The sequence below is a fragment of the Pelodiscus sinensis genome, chromosome 25, assembly GCF_049634645.1.
Source record: "Pelodiscus sinensis isolate JC-2024 chromosome 25, ASM4963464v1, whole genome shotgun sequence".
NCBI classification, from domain to species: domain Eukaryota; kingdom Metazoa; phylum Chordata; order Testudines; family Trionychidae; genus Pelodiscus; species Pelodiscus sinensis.
This window is the reverse complement of record NC_134735.1, coordinates 14,429,637-14,442,961: the sequence shown is the minus strand read 5'-3', so window position 1 is coordinate 14,442,961 and position 13,325 is coordinate 14,429,637. Positions and strand designations below refer to the sequence as shown.

The 13,325-nt window shown below is 41.1% G+C and overlaps 1 protein-coding gene across 1 annotated transcript in view; it reads left to right on the top strand.

Annotated features, from left to right (window-relative positions):
• The window catches only part of LOC102461919 (lethal(3)malignant brain tumor-like protein 4), a 109,638-nt gene that overhangs the window by 36,006 nt on the left and 60,307 nt on the right, over window positions 1-13,325 (top strand). The window contains 5 exon segments of the mRNA XM_075908921.1: window positions 3,300-3,417; window positions 4,757-4,928; window positions 7,470-7,527; window positions 9,362-9,450; window positions 11,901-12,005. Coding sequence (XP_075765036.1) covers window positions 3,300-3,417; window positions 4,757-4,928; window positions 7,470-7,527; window positions 9,362-9,450; window positions 11,901-12,005 — 542 coding nt within the window.

The following is a 13,325-nucleotide window of genomic DNA, read 5'->3' as shown; positions in this document are numbered from 1 at the left end:
TGGACTTGTGTTATCTAATGCAATATTAGATCTGGATTTAGCATTCATATGCAGAACTTAAATAAAGGCGAGCTGTAAAATTGTTATATTGCAGAGTTTCTCAAAGCTGTCTGCGAAATCATTTTGAGAAACCTGTTATCTGGCTGTACCAGTGTGTTTACTTACCGGCGCCATGGCCACGCAGCCTCACGGCTCCTATTGGTGCCAGTTTGCTGTTTGCATCCAAGGTGAGCCGTGGGAAGTGGCGTGGGCCAGGCTACTACTTCCTGCAGCTCCTCTTGGCTGCAAACAGTGAATCAATGCCAATAGGAGCTGCAAGGCTGTGTGGCCACGGCGCTGGTGAGTAAACACACCAGCGCAGCCAGTTAACAGCTTTTCAAAGTGGTTTCATGGACCACTTTGAGAAACACTGTTATATTGGGATTCTCACGCTTATTATTTAAGTCAGCGTTGTTGTATTCATCTTTTTCATGTTCCTTGCTAGTGTAGAGCCATTTATATATTTTCAAATACTTTTAATGGCAGACCTATAACTGGTCTTTTCCAGGGACCTCTTAATAGAGCTGTTCAGGATGTCTGAAAAATACATTTGAAGACTGACTTTTAAAGACGAGACGTTACAAGCGTCACGCCCCTTCCAAAAAAAGTTAATCACTTTTGACAAAAATTTCAAGCAAAATTTGCACTTGTCTCTGAAAATATAAAGGAATTAAAAATAAATCTTCTTATTGGATCCTGGATAGAGCAATGAGATTAATTCTCTGATACCTTTACAGAGGAGCCAGAGTTTTCCTAATATTAAAATACTACAGTTTCTTTAGATATGAATAGTTCATGCTTTAATAACAGAAAACACTCTCTTTAAATACCAGATCAGACATAATAATTACCTAGTGGAAGTAGAAGTGGGTGACAACCTGTGAAGCAGTGATCATGAGATGGTAGATTTCAGGATCCTGACCAAAGGAAGAAAGGAGAGTAGCAAAATAACACCCTGGACTTCAGAAAAGCAGACTTTGACTCCCTCAGAGAACTGATGGGCAGGATTCCCTGGGATGCTAACATGAAGGGGAAAGAAGTCCAGGAGAGCTGGCAGTATTTTAAAGAAGCCTTATTAAAAGCACAGGAAGAAACCATCCCAATGCGCAGCAAGAAAAGCAAATATGGTAGGCGACCAGATTGGCATACTAGGGACATCCTTGATGAGCTTAAGCACAAAAAGGAAGCTTACAAAAAGTGGAAAATTGGACAGATGGCTAGGGAGGAGTATAAATATATTGCTCGAGAATGCAGGGGAGTTATCAGGAAGGTGAAAGCACAATTGGATTTGCAGCTAGCAAGAGATGTGAAGGGTAACAAGAAAGGTTTCTGCAGGCATGTTAGCAATAAGAGGGTGATCAGAGAGAATGTGGGGCCCTTACTGGATGAGGAAGGTAACCTAGTGACAGATGATGTGGGAAAAGCTGAAGTACTCAGTGCATTCTTTGCCTCTGTCTTCACGCACAAGGTCAGCTCCCAGGCAAATGCACTAGACAACGCGGTAGGGGAATGAAGTGGACAGCCCTTGGTGGGGAAAGAACAAGTTAGGAACTATTGAGAAAAGCTAGATATAAACAAATCCATGAGTCCGGATTTAATACATCTGAAGGTACTGAGGGAGTTGGCAAATGTCATTGTGGAGCCTTTGGCCATTATGTTTGAAAACTCATGAAGATCGGGAGACATCCCGGATGATTAGAAAAAGGCAAATGTAGTGCCCATCTTTAAGAAAGGGAAGAAGGACAATCCAGGGAACTACAGACCAGTCAGCCTTACCTCAGTTCCCGGAAAAATCATGGAGGAGATACTCAAGGAATCCATTTTGAGGCACTTGGAAGAGGGGAAAGTGATCAGGAATAGTCAACATGGATTCACGAAGGGCAAGTCATGCCTGACCAATCTGATTAGCTTCTATGATGAGGTAACGGGTTCTGTGGATATGGGAAAGTCAGTGGATGTGATATACTTTGACTTTAGCAAAGCTTTTGATACCGTCTCCCACAATATTTCTTGCCAGCAAGTTAAGGAAGAATGGATTGGATAAATGGACTGTAAGATGGATAGAAAGCTGGCGACACTGTCAGGCCCAACAGGTAGTGATTAATGGCTCAATGTCAGGTTTGTGGGAGGTTTCTAACAGAGTACTCCAAGGATCGGTTCTAGGACCGGTTTTTTTCAACATCTTTATTAATGATCTGGATGAGGCGATGGATTGCACCCTCACCAAGTTTGCGGATGATACTAAGCTAGGGGAGAGGTAGATATGCTAGCGGGCAGGGATAAGGTTCAGAGTGACCTAGACTGATAAAAGGATTGGGCCAAAAGAAATCTGATGAGGTTCAACAAGGACAAGTTTAGAGTCCTACACTTGCGATGGAAGAATCCCAAGCATTGTTACAGGCTGGGGACCGACTGGCTAAGTAGCAGTTCTACAGAAAAAGACCTGGGATTACAGTGGATGAGAAGCTGGATATAAGTCAACAGTGTGCCCTTGCAGCCAAGAAGGCTAATGGCATATTGGGTTGCATTAGGAAGAGCATTGCCAGCAGATCTAGAGAAGTGATTATTCCCCTTTATTCAGCTCTGGTGAGGCCACATCTGGAGTATTGTGTCCAGTTCTGGGCCCCCCCACTATAGAAAGGATGTGGACGCATTGGAGTGGGTCCAGCGGAGGGCAACCAAAATGATTAGGGGGCTGGAGCGCATGACCTATGAGGAGAGACTGAGGGATTTGGGTTTGTTTATTCTGCAGAAGACAAGATGCCGGGGGGAGAGGGGGGAGAATTGATAGCAGCCTTCAATTTTCTGAAGGGGGGTTCCAAAGAGGATGGAGAGAGGCTGTTCTCAGTAGTGACGGATGGCAGAACAAGGAACAATAATCTCAAGTTGCGGTGGAAGAGGTCCAGGTTGGATATTAGGAAAAACTATTTCACTAGGACGGTGGTAAAGTACTGGAATGGGAATGGGTTACCTAGGGAGATGGTGGAACCACCATCCCTGGAAGTTTTTAAGTCTCAGCTTGACAAGGCCCTGGCCAGACTGATTTAGTTGGGATTGGTTCTGGCTTGGGCAGGGGGCTGGACTTGATGACCTCCTGAGGTCTCTTCTAGCTCTAGGATTCTATGATTCCTTTCAAGAGGTGTGAGGCTCACTTAATGAAAGTTTATAAAGGGCATTGAGAGAGCTACTTGGATGAGAGGTGATAAAAGTTGCAGTTTTTAAATTTTTCTGTAATCATTGTCCTTGTCCCTCTTCTGCAGAGCCCAAAGCCAACGTGCCTAGCTCAGACATCTTAGCCTGTGAAAACTGTGAGCAAATGGACTGCTTGGAGAATCGGAAGTTTTGTACTCGAACCTGTTCTCAGCATCATAAAGACAAGTAAGAAACCTCACATCACTTTTCCATTTAATATTAAATGAGAAATTAGCATCTGTGGAAGGTATTGCAGTGCCAGCAATAAAGCAGGTAACAGCACAGTACTGACAGCTGCAGTGCAAAGCTGACTGCTCATGCTAGTCCTGTCCTGGAGCACGATCTGTGAAGAAAAGAATAGCGTTTGCTCTCCAGGACTTCAATCTTTGGCCTCTCTGCCAGGATTGCCGGCAAGGAGGTCATTTAGTGCAGTGGTTCCCAACCTGTGGTCCATGGATCCCTGGGGGTCCGTGGCGGTACTGTAGGGGGTCCACATGGAGCCTCTCACATGTCCTTCAACCCATGTTGCTTTCTGCAGGTTGGGAAGCAGCGTGGGCTGGGGGATGTGCAAGCAGCAGGAACAACTATATTGTTTGGGGGGGGGTCCATAAAATCTTAATAGATTGAAAAGGGGTCCATATCCTTGAAAAGGCTGGGAGACACTGATTTAGTGCTCAAGTCAGGCTGCATTGCCACTGCGTGTGCTGTATCTGCTCAGGAGATAATTGAGGGATTTAAGCCTCCCAGCCTGTCAACCTGGCATTTCCCATGAAGAAAATGCTTAAGGCTTTAGGCTGGGACTTGGGAGACCCAAGTTATCTGGCATAGATTTCCTGTGTGGCCGAGAGCAAGTCTCTTAGTCCTTTTATGCCTCAGTATTCCAGCTGTAAAAAATAGATAATAGCACTTTGCTACCTTACAAAAATGCTGTGAGGATAAATACATTAAAGATTGTGACGTGATTGAATACTGTGCTGACAGGGCCATATAAGTAGAATTGTCAGAATTTAATTTTTATTGTTATGATTTCAACAGGTAATATCTGTGTTTATTTTTAATAAACCATTTTATTAAAATGATATCTGTTTCAATTTTCACAGTTCTGCAAAATTATAGATGAGTTTCAGACAATTTTATGACCATAAATGCTGAGATACAAAAAATAAAAGCTTTGTAACCGTTAAAACACAAATAGTCAACATCACATATCAGAATAAATATAGTAAATATCTTTAAAGCAAATTCTAGTAAGGTTTCACACAGCATTTTTCTTATTTTACCTATCTGTATATTCAGATTATTTTTGACGAAAAATCTTCTAGTTGTTTTTATATGTGCACAGTGAAATCAATATTTTACAGACTTTATACTGATAAAAGTGAATCCTGCCAAGCCTATATAGAAGTAAATCTGTTTCTTCCCACAAATATTAAATTCACTTCTTACTTGGCATCCCAAGCCCTATACACAATCCATACACTGGTTATAGAATGGGTTTTTTATTTTAAATTGTGGCTGTTTGCAGTGACTCTAAAGACACCCCAGTTGATTGCAGAAACAGAATAAGCAGCAAAAACCTTAATGTCAGCATTGGCTGCCAGGTTAATGAGGCTGATAAACCTCTCAAGCAACTCCAAAGGAAGAGGAAACTTCTTCTGGATTCTGAGGATGAGGAGGAGAACGTAGATGATGATGAGGTAAACGAGATTGGCATCCACTTTGTTTCAATTGAATTGTAACAAACAAGGCTACTTTCATAAATCATATCAAATCAAAGAGGTGTATTCTGTGTACACCAGTGGGCTCCATGAATCATTGGGACTTAAGTCTGAGCTCATTACAATTGGGGTGAATCAGGAATATCTCCACTGAAATCAGTGGAGTTATGTTGGTGAAAAGCTGATATGAGGTTGCAATTGAGCTTTTAGACTATAATTGGTCCACACTTATATTTTGCATATTTAGTACCAGCAAAGTACAGTCCTTTACAGTAGTAAAAATACATATATGACAAGGCCTCTGTACATAAGAGTATAATCTAAAGCCACAATACAGAAAACTGTACAGAAAACATCTGAAACAGTGGAACTTCAGTTCAGAATTAGACCATCCAATGCATGTGCATCTGCAGACCTTTCTGTACATTAAAATAGCTGGAGACTAATAATGGGAAAACAAAAATATCCCCCAGTGTTGAAAACACTGCAGCATGTATGTAGTTACTGGTGAAGTAAATTGCAGATATTTTTTGCTTGAGAAAATTGCATCTTGTCTTTGCCACCATCTCTTCTCACTCTTTTCAAATGTAGAAGTTGTACCACCTTGTCTTTTCCTTGTCCTTCAAAACACTGCAAAATAATTGCTGAGGCATGACTTGTCCATTATAAAGGCACTTTCACTAGAACATGGGAAGGTTGACACACCCATCCTCTGAGTGCTTGACACTTCTGCTTCCTGTTCAGGTACATGCTCATGTACCTTTCTGATCAAGGGAAAGAAGCAGTTCACAAGATTAGTGTTCATATAATCAAAAATCTGCTGTCCTTTGTTTTAAAGGTCCATATTCTGCTACTTGGTATGCAAGCTGCCAAGTCATATTTTTATCTGCATTCATTTGTTTTGCTTATTTTGAAACACTGAACTCACTTGGAGTAAGGATATTAAGTATCAGGTAATTGCATTGACTATTGGATTAGTCGATAGGGTGCCTCCGCCTTTGAGGCGCTTCGAAGTGCCATGGTGGCATTTCAAAGCAGCAGCGCCACATGGAGCCCAGGGTCATCAGCTGATCCCGGCACGGCACTGCCGCTTTGAAATGCCAGGCTCCCCATGGCATTCAAAGCGGCAGTGCCACAAGGAGCCCAGGGTTAGCTGGGGACTCCCCAGCTGAGCTCGGGCTCCGCATGGCGCTGCCACTTTGAAATACCCCCCTTTTATTCTCCCTCCTTGCTGCCTGTATCTCATAGAGGCAGCAAGGGGTGGGAGGAAGCAACTACTCAACTATCATGTCGACTATCCGATAAGCATTTGCTTATCGGATAGTTGACTAGTCCTTCATATCCCTAACTTGGAGTAGTTACTGGTGGCACAGGCTAAAGTTTCAAATGTTGCATATGGTTGAATTCATTCCCATTGTTCAGCTTTTATCTGAGCAGTTGTATGCAAGACCTCAAAACTACTTGCGTTTTCCATCCCACCCTTTCTTTTCTCCTGCCCCAATTTAAAAAATCTTTTAAAGATTCTTGGGACATGTTTTGGCTCTGCTTTTCAAATTTTGACTTTATTGGTTTGCTCCAAGAAATCATAGAACTGGAAGGAACCTTGAGAGGTCATCAAGTCCAGTCTCCCGCTCTCCTGGCAGGACCAACTGCCATCTAAACCATCCCTGACAGGTGTCTGCCTAACCCGCTCTTAGAAAAATCTCCAGTGATGGAGATTCTACAACCTCGCTTCAATTTAAGTTGCTTCTTGTCCGACCTCAGAGGTTAAGGAGAATATTTTTTCTCCTTCTTCTTTGTAACAGCCTTTTAGGTTCTTGAAAGCTGTTATGTCCCTTCTCAGTCTTCTCTTTTCCAGATTAAACAACCCCAATTTTTTCAGGCTTCTCTCACAAGTTATGTTTTCTAGCCCTTTAATAATTTTTGTTGCTCTTCTTTGGATCTTCTCCAATTTGTCCATGTTTTTAGAAGTGACAACCAGGTGAACTAACTTTTTTTTTTGTAGTTTAATAGTTACCAGATATAATCTGTGACGTTCAAAGAAAAATAAAGTTTCTAGAGGAGTCTTTTTGTGACAGCAGTTACTTGGAACTTTTATTTCCTTAAATGTCTGGTGAAATATCCTTTCTGAGTAGCATAGATGGCCACAAATTTGTGTGAATCTAATGGGTAGGATAGCAGTGTTACTTATTGCAGCAAATTCTGCAGTGCAGACAATGAATCCAATCCATTAGAACAGAAATTTCAGTCTTTTACTACACCATGTTGACTTATTTAAATGAGCTTTAGTGGAAACAATTTGTAAAGCACTTTCATATGCTTTAGGGTAAAAATGTAACTATATATGAGAGAACTCACTGTTACTGTAATGCACTCACAGGTTTGGTTTAAGGAAAAATAATGGCAGTCAATATTTTTGTTAGTAATATGGTATATCTTTATCCTGCCTTCATTGAGAAATAACCAGGTGGGGAAGACAACAATATGGCTAAACTTTTTTTTTAATCATATTGTGTCTAGGAGAAGAATAAATCAAATAATATGAAAAGCCGCAGAAATACTAAACCTCTAAAACAAGGTGAGCTGAGCTCATGGTCTCTTTTCTTATTGTTTGCAAACTTTATCCGCTGTTGCAAAATGGATCATATTAAACAGAAAAAACAAGGTCGGTGGAGACTGTTACACATTCAGAGTAATAAAACCTTTGTTAGGCACCTATTATACTACAGAAGGTTGATATATAAAAAGTAGATCAGATGGAATGTCACAGACTCTTGCTTCCATGTTGGGCACAATATAAGAACCTAGAAAAAATAAGCCTCATCCAAAGCCTATTGAAGTCAATAGGAGTCTTTTTCACTAGGGATGTTAACTAACATGTTTTTGTGTAAATGTGTAACTGGTTGAATTTTTAGCAGTTACACATTTACACACAAGTTGGGGGGGGGGGGAGGGGACAGGCAAGAGCCTGTGCTCTTGGGGAGCCAGCTTTTAAGCTGGCCTCTTGCCAGCACCAGCTCCTGCCTGCCCCCTTCCTCCGCTGCCTCTGATAAAGAGGCAGCAGAGTCGTGGGGGCTTTCAAGCTGGCTCCCCCCCGAGCTCCAGCTCTCTTCTGCCCCCCTACTGCCTCTATGGGAAGCAGTAAGAGGGGGCAGGCCACTCCGCGGAGCTGGCATGTGCAGGGTGCTGGCTTACAAGCCTGCTTCCCTCAGGTACTGGTTCTTGCCTGCTCCCCTCAGGCAAGAGAGGCTTAGAACTGCTGCCTCTCTAGCTGAAGCAGCAGCACTGGGGGGGGGGGGGACAGGTGGCTCCACAAGATCCTGTACTCCCCTGAACACCAGCTCCTGCCTGCCCTTCCAACACTGTTGCCTCTGTGGGAAACAGGAGGTGGGGGCAGATGGCTTTGTTGGAGCCAGCACCTGCAGGGAGCCATCTTAAAAGCTGGTTCCCTATGAACACTGATTCCCACCTCCCCTCCCCTACCTCCTCTGATACAGCGGTAACAAGGGGCAGGGGATGTGTGTGTAGTCATTTGGATTAACCAGTAAACCCAGGCTTATCAGTTAATTGTTTAAACGACTACACGCTATCGTCCCTACTTTTCCCATTGATTTCAATGGGTTTTGGATCACACCTGGATCACACCAAATAGAAGATGTAATGAAAATAAATAGGGAATTGTTTACAGTCTTTGAAGGTGATGGGTTTGAGATTTATTATGGACTTCTAGGGAGACAGATATAGATAATTTTAATAGCTATTTAAAATGTTTTTTTTTTCTATGTGTGCTTCTATTACACTGAACCAGACACTGCTTTGTGATTGTATTCACTATCTTTGAACTAATATATCCGCTAAATAAAAGTTTTTTGGTTTTTCATTTGATTCATTTTGGATTTATTTTCAGCTGCTGTTGTGTGCTTTTCCTGGGCTGTTTTCAGTTTGAGTCCCACCCCTTTTCCATGCTCTGAGGCATTGGGTGGAAAAATTATTTTCCTCTTTTTTTTAAGATCCTGTTCTAGGGCTGTCCAAGCTTTGCAGCACCGACACTCCAATGGCAACTTGCCAACAGCTAGTGTGCCACAGCTAATTGGCATATCACTGAACATCATTTTCCTAATGAAAAATAAATGCAGTCAGAATAAAACCTGGGATTTGTATTTTCCTCAAAAGATGTGGGGCTAGCAGTCACCAGATGTGTTTGGCCCCCGGCTGAGCTTTCAATTCCTCGGAGGCTCTTGTTACCTACTATTTAAACATTGCTGGGTTGGCATTTGGATCTGCTCCAGATGGTCTTAGTGATGATTCTGTGAATGACAAGGAATGGGAGGAGATGGCTGCTCTCTGTCTTCCATTCAGCACTCTGTCTTCCATGAGATAAACATTATCTCTTTCTGTTTTTGCTTGTTCAGTTGTTCCAGGAAAGAAGACAGTGTGGAACTGGGTTGCTTACATGGAAGAGGAACGGATGCCAGCTGCTCACGTCAAACTGTTCAAAGAGGTTGTCAGCCCCTTAGATACTTTCTCAGCGTTGATAATTCTAATGCAACATCCCTGAATTATTAACCCCATGGTGCCAACATAGGAGACTGCCCTGACACCACTAGTTGCAAGTAGTGCTTTGGGTTGCTATAAATTGGTAACATAAAATATGTTGACTCCCAGCATTGTAAGTTGTGTAATAAAATATATCCTATGCATTTTCTATGGAGGTGGTGCGTTCGGGTGGTTAGAGGGAGGGGACTTATCAATGTTCTACTTCCAGTTGTAATGTTGACATTTGCTGCATTGCAATGATAATGTTTTGCACATAAAGCACTCTTCAGTTCTAAATCTCACAGTCCTCTGGAAAAAGAAGCAAGCATTGTTATCTGCACTTTCACCTTGCAGATGGGAAAACTGAGGTACAGAGGGGTGTTAAATAGGTTTCCCAAGGACATGCAGTAAGTCAAGAATGGATCCCCACAGCTGCAGAGTGAATTAGTCATACAACCTCTCTGCCTCAGTTTTCCATGCATATAAAATGAATAAAGCCAGTCAGCAATTTTTGACTCAACATTTTTTGTTGAAAAATGCCAGTTAATAACAACATACTCTTTGTGGGAAAGGATTTGTTTCAAGAAATGTGCAATTCAGGAAAATATGGAGGGGGAAAACAGGTTTTGAAATTGTTGAAGCATTCTATTTTGACACTTTAATAAAAACAAAATTGCAGATTTGTGGTTCAGGCAGACTTATTTTTAAAATAAGCTAATTCAATGTAAATAATAAATTAAAAGCTGTCAAAATCAGAACAAAATGTTTTGCTTAACCTGGACAAAAAATACTTCTGGATTTTTTATTTTTGAAAGTTTTTGAGAATTTTGACTTTTTGTCCCAATTCAGGACAGAGACATTTTTTAAAATTGGAAAAAAAAAATTGTGGTAAAGGAAAACTGTTTCTCACACTGAAAACAGGTATACCTTACCCTACAGAAAGGCTGTGAGGCTCAGTTGGTTATTTGTACTGTAACTTGTGAAACAATTTGAAATTCTCTAAAAAGTAGTATAAAGGGACAAAATATTATTACAGAACCAAATTCAGGGGATGAAGAGTTAATTCTCTGGATTTCAGATATGACTGGCTAATATTTGATTTGTTTTAAATCTCTTATTTTTCTTTTAAGGCAACAGTGGGACTAGGTGACATTTACACACCCTTTATAGTTCTTGGACTTAATCTTGGCCACAAATAATGTTCTAGTCTGCTTCAATGAGTTATGAGTCACTCTGCTATTCCCAGGTCACTAAATCGCATTGGGAGGGCAGTTTATTTTATTTTACATGTCCTATTCATGACTGGTGATCATGTGATGCTGGTTTTAGCCTTGCTAATTAAAACACTAGTAACATCAATTGGATCCTTGAATCTTGGACTGTTGTAGATTATCTTATTAAGAGGCAGTCATTACAATTGAAAGTATAAGTAGCATCCTGTTGCTATGTCTAAATCAAAGTAGAGAGAACTTGGATATGATTAAATTTTATCTGCAGGCGCCAAGCCCGTAAGTTTCTGGGCTTCTACAAATCCCACTGACTTTATTGGCAGTGGAGAATATTCACTAATATTCTGAGACTTGCATATGCCGAAAGGAAAGCCTTTTAAGATTTCATTGTATTGACGTAAGCAGTTTGCTATTCTGGTTATAGAGAATCTATTCTTTAGGCTTATCTACAATTGAAAATTAATTTGGATTGAGGTTGGATGTGAATTTAGAGTGCAAAAACTAATAATTATATGTGTGGATACTTGTTTCCAAAGTGGATTAAGCTAAACCAGGAACTCTTATTCCAGAATGTGAACATCCACATGTGGAGTTATTCCAAAGCAACTAGTCCTGAATAACTGTTTGTGTAGAAAAGTTCTAAAGAATGAATGTGCTCTGTTGGGATAATGACTGTAGTAGGACCCAATGATGACACAGACAAAATCCCTAATGGGATTTCAGAAAAGTCCTGTGTCAGGCCTTCTGGGTTAGGTCCAATAAAGGGGGATCTTTTATGTACATATTAAACTTGCATTGGCACATTTTTAAAAGATTCGCTGTTGCGTATAGTTAATTAAAACAGTCTTCCAGGTTAATTCTTTTAAAAATCAGATATGTTGACAGTGTTTAGAATGATACCTGCAGATATATTCATGACACAGGATGATTTTTGGTCCATATAACTATCATTGATCATTGGACATCACTTCTCATTTTAAAAGGAATACAGGGCAGGGAACAACTGAGAGCACCTGCATCCAGTCATAGGAAACAATTCAAACTTTTGCAGGGGTAGCACCTAGGTGATTTCTAGCTTTGATGGTTTCTCCTAAATTGAATAGTGTTCCTGGTGACTATTTTGCAATAAGTTGTGTCTCTAAAAGTGAATTTACAATTTTTTTCTCCAACATTGATTTCCCCACAGTATCAATCCTTCCCACAAAGTAGGAATGGATTTAAAGTTGGAATGAAGTTAGAGGGACTGGATCCTGCACACCCATCTTTATTTTGTGTCCTCACCATTGCTGAGGTAATTGTTCTTACTCAATTTTATTTCCTTTTCATTAGGAACAGCAGCAGAAGTCTGAGGAGGAGTTGTTAAAGAAATTGTATTAGATTGGTTTAAAAAAATAAAATAAACCAGATAATGTTAAGGGTAGGGAGAAGTTTGAGCTGAAAGCTGAAACAACATAGTTGAGAATCTAAATTTGGGATTATATAGCTAATGAGCTTCTCTGGACTCAGCCAGCACTAACCAGACTGTAGATCTGGTTTGACAAGAGTATTTGGACATGGGACTATTTTTCTTGTCCCTCACTTCTTGGGACAAAGGATTAGAGCGGTAAATGGATCAGCAGGTTGGAAACAGATTGTCTATACTAGCTAAAATAAGGGGGAACACCCAGGGAACTATTTACAGTGGACATGATAACAATCGATTAAAATAAACCAATGGACACACCTGCAAGACTCACCCTGCCTGAGGGGGGGGGGGGGGGGAGAACTGCAAAGGGGAAAGCCTGTCATAGGAAGGCATAGCAATTAGGGGGAAGTCTCCTGTGTAGTACCTCAGATACAGCTGACTACAGGGGTAGATCAGTGGCGAAGAAGATTGTTAGAAACCCTGCTGCTCTTGAAACTGTATGAACCAGGTGCCGAATAGGGTTGTGGAAAGGAAAGGGTGATCCATCATCCCCTGTCATCCATTCCCAGCTTCTGGCAAATAGAGGCTAGAGACACCATCCCTGGCCACCTTGGCTAATGGACCTATCCTCCATGAATTTATCTAGTTCTTTTTTGAACCCTATTAAAGTCATGGACTTCACAACATCCTCTGGCAAGGAATTCCACAGGTTGACTGTGCGTTGTGTGAAGAAATTCTTCCTTTTGTTTGTTTTAAATCTGCTGCCTATTAGTCTCATTTGGTGATCCCTAGTACTTGTGTTATGGGAACAATTAAACAACTTTCCCTTATTTACTTTTCCACGCCGGTCAAGATTTTATAGTAGGAAAGTCAACTGTACACAGCTACACGATTAAACAATAAGCTTAGGCAGTAGTGAGGAATAGCAGGGGGCTGCCCAGGAGTGGAACTGAGAACGCACTGGCTGCTGTCCTGCCTCTGGGGACTATTGAATAGTTGTGTAATCACTAAAATTTGATGCGGTTACACAACTATTCAATTACATGCTATCTGACATCCCTATTTTATAGACCTCTATTGTATCCTTCCTTAGTCTCCTCTTTTCTAAGCTGAAAAGTCCCAGTCTTTTTAATTTTTCGTCATATGGTAACTGTTCCAAACCCTAACCATCGGGTAGCAATGTTTTCATAGTATCCTGTACAGTTC